The 9,329-nt window shown below is 59.0% G+C and overlaps 1 protein-coding gene across 1 annotated transcript in view; it reads right to left on the bottom strand.

The window, feature by feature from the left end:
* PADI1 (peptidyl arginine deiminase 1) overlaps positions 1–9,329 on the bottom strand; it is a gene marked incomplete at its 3' end in the record, with an annotated part of 33,784 nt that overhangs the window by 7,198 nt on the left and 17,257 nt on the right. The window contains exons 3-11 of the mRNA XM_008055112.1: positions 9,073–9,145; positions 8,488–8,549; positions 7,071–7,188; positions 6,852–6,977; positions 5,530–5,702; positions 5,265–5,368; positions 3,779–3,902; positions 3,313–3,420; positions 1,761–1,912 (exon numbers count right to left, since the gene is read on the bottom strand). Of these exons, the coding sequence (XP_008053303.1) occupies positions 1,761–1,912; positions 3,313–3,420; positions 3,779–3,902; positions 5,265–5,368; positions 5,530–5,702; positions 6,852–6,977; positions 7,071–7,188; positions 8,488–8,549; positions 9,073–9,145 (1,040 nt within the window). The remainder of the gene's footprint in view (positions 1–1,760; positions 1,913–3,312; positions 3,421–3,778; positions 3,903–5,264; positions 5,369–5,529; positions 5,703–6,851; positions 6,978–7,070; positions 7,189–8,487; positions 8,550–9,072; positions 9,146–9,329) is intronic.

Raw genomic sequence — 9,329 nt, 5'->3', positions numbered from 1 at the left:
AAGGATCGCCGGAGCCCGGCAGGTCGAGACTGCGGTGGCCGGGAGCGGCCACTGCACTCCGGTCTGGGTGACAGAGTGAGACTCCAACTCAAAAATGATAATAATAATAATAAAATAAAAATAAATAAAACTGTGGGACGGTGTGGCAAAGAGCTAGACTCCAGAGGCCGTTCACGAGACGAAAGCAGGAACCAGAAGCAGACCAGGGTGGGGAAGGGGCAGAGGCCCCCGTTGGGAGGCTCCCCAGCCCTCAGCCCAGAAGCAGGGGAAGGGACAGGATGGCCCCAGCCCTGAGGGGGGGGCGGCAGACCCTGTGTCTGAGTCATCATCAAGGTCGCCACCAGGGGGCGGAATTGCTCAACGTACGTTTTAAATGTGGGGCACGGAGGGAGAGGATCCGGAGAGAGCAGAAAATGAGCCGGGCATTTGTTGAGCGCCTACTGTGTGCCTGCCTTAGGCGTCTCTTGTTTAATCCTCCCGATAACCCTGTGATACATGTACAATTACCAGCTCCAGGTTGCAATATGAAGTGTGCTCTGGCACGCAATAAATATTTGCAAGTGAATTAATTGAGCACCTACTGTGTGGCAGGCACTATGGTAAGCATTGGCTAGGTGGCATATCCAAAAAGTCACATGGCTGGTAAGTGGCAGACCCAGGACTCGAACCCAAGTCCATTTGACTCCAAAATCAGTGCTCTTCTCTCAGGGGTCCCTCCGAGTCACAGAAAAACTGTGCTGAGGCCTCAAAACCCAGCTCCAGGGGTCTGGGTAGGATCTCTGGCACAGCAGTGTCTGGCATGAGTCACAAGCAGGGTGGGAGCCTTCCTCTCACTCTGGCCGAACTTGGCTCCAGGCACCCTGCCTGGGCACCTAGCTACGTGCCTGGGCGGGTGCCAGAAAGCCTCATCTCACCTGATCCAGAGGCCCAGGCCTCCTGGCTCCCCACGTAAGGCTGTAACCTTCCCAGTACTGCCCGGCTTCTCTAGGCCCAAGACCAGAGGGTCAGCCAGGGATTGCGGGGGCAAACTGAGGCACACCTGGCCCCCGAGCCGGCCCCACACACACGGGAAGGTGACCTCAGGCCTTGCGGCAGGTGCAGTCTCCAGGCAGAAGCAGGAGACCCTGCTGGGACCAGGCACTGCAAACCCCGGCCCTCAGTGACCTGCAGGCAGGGCGTGGGCCCCTCGGCGGGACTCAGCAGATGCGGTCACCCTCTGAGCACTAAACCCTAAATATCTTGTTTCCTGCCCCGTCACAGCTGCCCAGGGTGGGACTCACCAACTCACCTGTCACTCTGGCATCCCGGCCAGTCCCTTGCTCACCTTAGCACCGGTGAACTCTGGGCCCTTTAAGCCATTGTTAGGACAGCGGCTATTCTGACCTCCTCATGGACGAGGTCAGCGAGTCCACCCCCTGTCTCTGTGCCAGATTGCCCATCACCTCCCCAGCGTCTCTGATTCGGGCTTTTTACGTGAGGCCTCCTGACATAGGCAGATTTCATGCTGGTGACTAATTAAGCTCATAAAGTTAGGCGGACCAGAAGACCTCGGGCCACTAGTTTGTGAGTTTTCTCCCAAGATCTCTGAGACCTTTTGCCTCTGAGACTCTGGGACTCCGAGTTGTTGGTTTGGGGCTTCCATACAGGAGCTCAGGGTCACTTCTCAGGCTGGGGAGTCCAGCGTGTGACCAGGGCACCCGGCAGGCGGACGCCGCCACCGCCACCGCCACCCGTGCTCTCGTCCCCCTCCCGCCTCTCACTTGGGGAAGCTGCTTCCGACGAGAATCCGGCCCAGGGGGTACTCCATGCCGCCCACCGAGACGGGCGGGCTGACGTCCAGGTTGCCGAAGGAGTCGAGGTTGGACGGGCCGGCGGACAGGATCTCCCGGGTCACGTATCCAAAGTCGGGACCCTAGGGAAGGCCCCACAAGGCCCCAAGAAGGAGGGGTCAGTCGGGACAGAAGAGAAGCTCTTGGAGTCAAGGGATCATGCCAGGGGCCTCCCACTCCCTGGCTCTTCGTGCCTGGAAAACCACTTCTACCTGGTTTTTGCAAGTCCCCGTGGGGCCCTGAACACCATGTAACTAAAGGAATAACTGCAAGGTAACTAGAAAATCCCAAAATGTTTGGAAATTAAGCAACACACATCTAAAGAAACCATGGGTCAAAACAGACAACAGGCCGGGTGCGTTGGCTCACCCCTGGAAATCCCAATGCTTTGGGAGTCTGAGGCAAAAGGATCATTTGAGGTCAGGAGTTTGAGACCAGCCTAGGCGAAATAGCGAGACTCCGTCTCTACAAAAATTTAAAAATTAGGTGGGCCTGGAGGCAGGCACCTGTAGTCCTAGCTCCTTGGGAGGCTGAGACAGGAGGTTACTTTGAGCCCAGGGAGTTGAGGTTGCAGCAACCTGTGACCTATGATCATGCCACTGTACTCCAACCTGGGCAACAGAGTGAAATCATGTTTCAAAAAAAAAAAAATCAAAGTGGAAACTAGACAATATTTTGAAGTGAAAGGTAATAAAAATACAGCACATTAAATCTCATGGGATGCTGTAAGGCTGCACAGTGAGGGTGGTCACCAGAACTCCAAACATGGATATTTATTAGGAAAAAGCTGAATCTTAGCTTCTATTTCAAGCTACAAAAAGAACAGCAAACTAAACCCAAAGAAAGCCCAAGCTGAGAAATGTGAAAATGAGAGCAGAAATTGTGAAAAAACCCCGACCCCTGCAGGCCTGGGTCTGGTTCCTCATCCGTAAAGAGAGAACAATCACAGCACTTATCCAAAGGAGTGCCCCATGGAATAAGTGAGAGGAACCACGGGAAACTGGGAGACAGTGCCTGGAACTCAACACTTGGTGGTGGGTGCTGCCACCGCCATCCTATGCACAAGAGACGGCCCAGAGGCTGGCACGTAGCAGGGGCTCAGAAAACATCTGATGCCTGAAGAGAGGCCCTGCCTCTTCAAAACAAGAGCCATGAGGGTTCACTAGGGGTGCATTCCCCCCAAAGACAGTTGGTCTCACCAGGGCTGACCATGTCGTTTTTTCCCCCGGGGAACTGGCCTCAGGGAAACTATGCTGTTCTGTCCCTCCCAGAAGGGGGGCAATTGGAGCGCCTATTTGCAGGTGGTTTGCATATCATTTGAATCTCCTGCCCACTGAGTTCCCAGTTTGCTCACATCCACCTGCTGGGACCTTGGCCCACCTCTTCCTGGTCTCTGGGTCCCAGAGGAGCAGGCCTGGATGAGACTCACCAGGGGTCCCTCTGTCACCGCCCCAGGGTCCCTCTGTTGTGCCTTGTCACATACCAGGAGCTTCTTATAGGGGAAATCCCTCAGGCCTCTGTTTCGGGGGGAGTCGAAGACCACGGGGAAGGATTTGTGAGGGGCCTCGATGTAGCCAAACTCCATCTCGTCCTGGGAGGGGAGAGACGAGAAAGCCAGGAACCGCCTCAGAGTGGCCTTCAGGCCGGGTGGTCCCCACCAGGCCTGGGGCAGGCAGGCCAGCGGATCCTCCCCAGGGCCTGGGGGACTAGGGGAGAGACGGGGCGAGGCTTCCCGGGACCCTGGCCAGGAGAGGACTCTGGCCTGGACCCAGAGCACTGGGAAGGCTGGGGCTGAGGCGGGTGGCGGGGAAGCCTTCTCCCGAGAGTCCTGGCCCAGGTGGCCTGGCCCCTCCTGGGACCCTGAGGCCCGTTGGGGGCCTATGCAGACGCCCCAGCTGAGGCCTTCCCACTTCTTCCCAATTCTTTTCCGGAGCTACTTCTGCACCCACCTGGATCCAGCGGTCATTTCGATTCTCGACCCGAGGGCAGATGACCAGCTTGCACTTGGCCTTCAAAGCCAGGTAAGACATGTCCTCTATAAATTTATCGTTGGAGCCGTGAGCGTCCACCACACTGTCAAAGACAGGGAGGAGAGGTGCCCGCAGCCTGTGACTATGGCCTTGATTCAGCCGGTGCTGGGCCCTGAGCAGTCCCTGGGGTCCAGATACAGTCCCTGCCCTAGAGAACTCATGAAAAGACAGATAATGTCCCGATGGCATCAGGTGACGTGTGCAGCATGAGGGGTAAGCCCAGGTGGTAAGGCACAGAGGCAGGACACCAGGGGAAAGCAGGGAGGATGCCTAGACCAGGACGGGGGGATGTCTAGACCAGAGAGGAGGACTCCAGACCAGAGAGGGAGGACTCCTAGACCAGAGAGAGAGGATGCCAAGACCAGAGAAAGAGGACACACAGACTAGTGAGGGAGGATCCCTAAAGCAGAGAAGAAGGATTCCTAGATCAGAGAGGAGGACGCCTAGACCCGCGCAGGGAGGACACCTAGACCAGAGCAGAGAGGATGCCTAGACCGTGCGGAGAGTGCTGGATAGCTCGGAGGTGACCAGGGGACTCCTCTTGGGGAAGGTGGAAGTAAGAGGCCGCAGCCCATCCACTCCTGGCCCACACATGTGGCCTAAGAAAGGGTCAGGCAGGGTCAGAGAGCCGGCAGGCAGTGGGGGTTCCCTTCTGAATATCTGCACACACCAGGATCCAGGTAAGCAGAGCAAACCTGTTTGGCCACACCCTTCCTGGCCTTCCGACATGTGTCCGGCTCCCCTGTGGCCTTTTCCAATGGCCTGATCTCTGACACGGAGGCAGGTGGGGCCAACCAAGGCTTCCCCCTCCATCGCGGGCATGGCCAGGATCCCAGAATGGCACACCAGGGCCCTGGGCTGCACTGGGCTCACGGTCGGCCCCAGAGGTGGCACTCCCAGGCCCAGGAATGTACCATGTCACAGCAAGGCTGAGTGTCCCGCAGCCACCAGCAGCCTAGCAGGGCCTGGTCCCCCTGTCCAGACTAAATCCAGAATGTTCACAGGCTGCTGCACAGGACAGAACAGGGCAGGGATTACCAAACTTGAGCCGGTGAGGCCAGCCAGGGCCTTTGCCACCCAAGGGAGGTCCAGCTCTGCTATGCGCAAGCTGTATGATCACAGCTCAATGACTCAAGCTCCCTAAGCCTCAGTTCCTCATCTGTAAAACGGGCTAAGATGACATTTCTCATACAGCCAGTGTAAATTTTAAACTGGATAAAGAGATAATAGCACCCAGCACGAAGGTGGAGACAGCCTCCCGCTGCTGTCCTGTACCTCTGCCCCTATGGGTGTCCTCACTGAATCAGTGGGTCTGAGTGGCAGGCCAGTCCCTGGTGCCACCCTCTGTCCCTACCTCCACAAACCCAGAGCTGGTGGGAGGGCTGCAGGGGAGACAGGACCTCACCTGCACACATACAGCTCCTCGGGGGGCTGCGTGTTGGGCGTCATGATCCAGGGGGCCACGCGGAAGGTCACAGTGTCCGTGAAGAGGGTCACCTCGGGCAGGGCCTGTGGGAAGCACGAGGACTCGGTGGGCCCTGCAGGGACCCCCTTGCCTGCCCAAGCCCCACCCAGCCTCAAGATCCCCCCGCACACACTCCCAGCCTCCCAGCCCTGGAGTGGGCCCCCGAACCTCTCGGCTCCCAAGCCCACCCCTATGCTCCACACACCCTTCTGTCCACCAGGCTGACACTGAGGGAAACCAGCCCCAGGAAGTCGGCATCAGGGAAGGCGAGGCCCTCCACGTGGAACCAGATCTCCTGCTCCCCAGGCTGCCGCTCGACCTCATAGGAGGGGTGCCAGGGCCCCAGCACCTGCTTGTAGTCCGAGAGGGAACTCCCACCTGCGGAGAAGCAGAGTCAGGGGCCAGCGCCGGGACAGGGGAGAGATCCGCCCGGGGTTAGAGCCCCTTGGGTCCTCTCCAAGCTCTGCCACGCACATGCTGTGAGACCTCGGCTCAGTGACTCAACCTCTCTGAGCCTCAGTTCCTCATCTGTAAAATGGACTCCCATGACATTTCTCATGAGGCCAATGTAAACTTTAAACCAGACACAGAGCTAAAAAAACCGGGCACAAGCCATGTAAACAGCCCAAAGGTGCATCCCTGGATGGGCAGATCCACACGATGTGCAAAACGTAGTCTGTCCATGACATGGAATATTATAAACCCACGAAAGGGGACAGAGCACTGACTCAGGCGACACCACGGGCGAACCTTGAAGACATGATGCTAAGTGAAAGACACCGGCCGCAGAAGGCCACACATGGTCTGGCTCCCTAGGTATGAAGTATCCCGACAGCTAAGCCCGTGGCAAGGAGGTGAGTGGCCGCACACGGCAGGAAGGGCTGGCGGGGCACATAGCTTCTGCTGGTGTCACGCTAAGCATGTTCGAGCCGGGCCCTTGGCCAAAGATGCCACCACTGGTGCATGCGAAGGAACGTTCCGGCTCCTGCCGGGTTCTTGTAGCCGGAACGAGTTCCGGGCCTGTCTGAGCAGAGGGGGGCAGAGGGAAAGCGGGAAGGGACAGGAGAGACCCTGTCGCGACTTACAAAAACAAGCAAGGACACTTAGGGGTTAAGGACGGCTCTCTCTAAAGCCACAGACTTTGATGAGAAACTCTGGCAGGAGGGGGTCCTGAGGGTGGGGCGGGGCAGGGCCTGGGCCCTCGCCCCTCCCCGCTGCCTGGCAGGCAGTTCAGTCCATGTGGGCTGACCCGAGGAAGGACCGGGGCCGGGGACGGTGCACAGGGGGTGGCTGTGGTGCCCAAGACGCCTGGGCTGGAATGCCTGGCCCGCCCCAGCTGGTCGGGTGACAGTGAACGCCTGCGTCTGAGCCTGAGCTTTCCACTCTGCAAAATGGGGCTGGTGGTTGAGCCCCCTTCTTGGGAACTGTGTGGACACTGGCGGAGCCGCTGGTTGTCAAGGGCCAGGAGAGGAAAGATCCGGAGGGAGCAGAGGTGGAAGAGCCCTCCACCCGCCACAGGCCGCTCACCGCGAGCGCAGAAGACCGCGACTCTTCTGGAATCGGACGAGGGCAGGTTCAAGACCAGCTTGTGGCCGTCAAAGAGCGCGTCAGGGCCATTGCAGCTCAGCAGCATCAGGGACATGTCCTGCAGGTCTGGGGGAGCGGCCCCTTGAGACGGCCCTTCCCCCCGCCCACAGGGCGCCCGCCCATCTCCCGCCCACCTCTGACAGCACCCGTGTCCCTCACCGTCCAGCGCCATCAGCTGGCTGTTGGCGAGGTCGGGCCCCGTGGACCTCCGGTGGTCCCGGTCACAGTTCACGAGCAAGACAGCCCCGTAGCCCTCAGGGCCCCAGCGCCAGGTTTTCTGTGGTAAAACAATTAGCACTGGCATTGGTGGGACCTGGGAGGCTCTGGGAAGGGGGTCTGGACGTGGCCGGGGTGGTCACTTTCGTATTCTGGGTTGGCTTAAAATTCTAAAGAGGGATCACAGAATTGCAGAGCGGCGCACCAGGTAAGGCTCCAGACCCATCCTCGTGCAGTTCACAACCTGCACAACCACACACAAGGGCTCTGTCCAGCCATCACACTGGACGAGCAAGCATGTTGCTGCCACACCCCGAAATGGCCCTCCAGAGCCTGAGGGGGCAGAGGCTGCCCTGCTCAGACCCTGATGAGGGTTGGGGGGCTGGAGAATCTCTGGAAGACCCTCCTCATCCCAGCACTCTCCTGGGACCTGTCCCACAGATGTCCACCTGTGGTCCTGCAGGCCCTGCCAGCTGAGATCCAAGCCAGCAGGAAAGATGGCTGGAGCCCTGCCTGCCTCTGTGGCCGCCACTGTTCCTGACACACCTCCCATCAGACCCCCAAGGTAGGGCTCCCTGCCCCCATTTCACAAAAGAGGGCAGGGAAGTTCCAGGAGGTGAGCCCTGTGCCTCATAGCCAGCCTTCAAGCCCAGATCTTTGGGATTGCACAGGGCCACCGCTATGACACTCTTGTTCACCCCTCTGGGTCGATGCCACCCGCACCAGGGCCCCACACATGACTGGTATCATAGCTACCATCTTGCCCAGGCACTTCTTGTGCAGTGAACAGCCTGCACAGCCATCCATGGCAGCCCTGCCCACCTTGTCCTCAAAGCCTTATAATCCAGGCCGTCTCTGGGATATTTCCTTGCTAACTATATCTTCTACCCCTCCCAGGGGGTTTTCAGATACTTCCTGTGGGATAATGCCCTGAGCCCACATTCCTCCTCTTCACTTTTCCAGATTTAACTGGGGCTGACCACTGTAGCCTCTTCTCCCGGGAGATGTGTCTTCTCTTTGCCTCCATTCAGCCACTCAACCATCTTTTATGAAGAACCCACCATGCTCAGGAGTCCAAATACAGCCCTCAAAGTAAAAAAAGGCAGCGAGCAAAAGAACCAATCCCAGTTTCAAGGTGGCAAAAGAGAGACCCAGAGAGGGTAAGCTGTTTTGCCCATCGTCACACAGCATGTCGGTCACAGGGTGTAAGTTAATGCCCACTCGTGCCAATCTGGGCTCCCCACACTTCTAGATACCAGAGACCCTGGGAATCCATCACTCTTCAGGAGGGAGGGCTCACTCCACCCAGGAGCCTCCCCTCCCCGTGTCTGCAGGCTTGGGGTGGCTGGAAGGGTCTCACCTTGTCCCCGTGGTTCCTCTTCACCCTGCCTGTGCGGCCTGTGTCCACATCCAGGGAAACATCTGCAAAGGGAGGGAAGGGCTGCGAGGGGCTCGCCCGGCTGGTCTTCACCACCGTGATGTCTGGTTAGGCGGGCTGTGCACCCCCCGGAAGCCCACGAGGAGCCCCAACATCTGGGAGGCCCTCGCGGTGGCCCTGTGCTTCTGGGAGTGGGAGGGGTCCACGTCTTCTTCTCCACTTACATGCTGGTCTGTGCCTGTTGACCTGCCAGCTCTCGGGTGGCCTCGGCTTCTAGGTCTCATGCTAGTGGCCTTTAACTCTGGCAGCTGGGGTGAGCCCTGAACTTCCAGGGCTGCCCTGGTAGAAGGGACATGGGGCTCCCCACAGTTTACTGCCAGGACTTGGAGGTCCATGACTCTGGGTCTAGCTGTCAGGCCTGGGCAGGAATTTCCAGATGCTCAGGGCCCTGGGGGTTGCTGGGACCCTCCGTGGCCAGGGAACCCCCACGCCAAGGGATCCCTTAAGACCCTCAACAGCCAGCCCGGAGGGCCAAGGGACACGGCCAGCCGGGGAGGCGGCACTTACCGACCCCAGTGAGGTAGAGCTCGCTGTGGCCCAGGGCGCGGCCCTCCTGCTCCCCGAAGTAGGAGACCTTCACCTGCGGGGGCACAGGTAGCCCTGAGCCCACGCGGCCTCCCCCTTCAGAGACGGCGGTGGGGGAGAGGGGAATGGGGACACAACCCCCAGCCCCTCAGGGGAGGCGGGGAGACGCCCAGGTGCTGAAGTCCCAAGACTTATGGGCTCCCGCCTGGGACTAGGAGCTGTCTTCTCCAGCCGGAGGC

The sequence above is a fragment of the Carlito syrichta genome, unplaced genomic scaffold, assembly GCF_000164805.1.
Source record: "Carlito syrichta isolate Samal-C Ts95f unplaced genomic scaffold, Tarsius_syrichta-2.0.1 Scaffold301679, whole genome shotgun sequence".
Classification (NCBI taxonomy): domain Eukaryota; kingdom Metazoa; phylum Chordata; class Mammalia; order Primates; family Tarsiidae; genus Carlito; species Carlito syrichta.
Note: the sequence above shows the minus strand (reverse complement) of the source record. Positions and strands in the feature narration are given on the sequence as shown.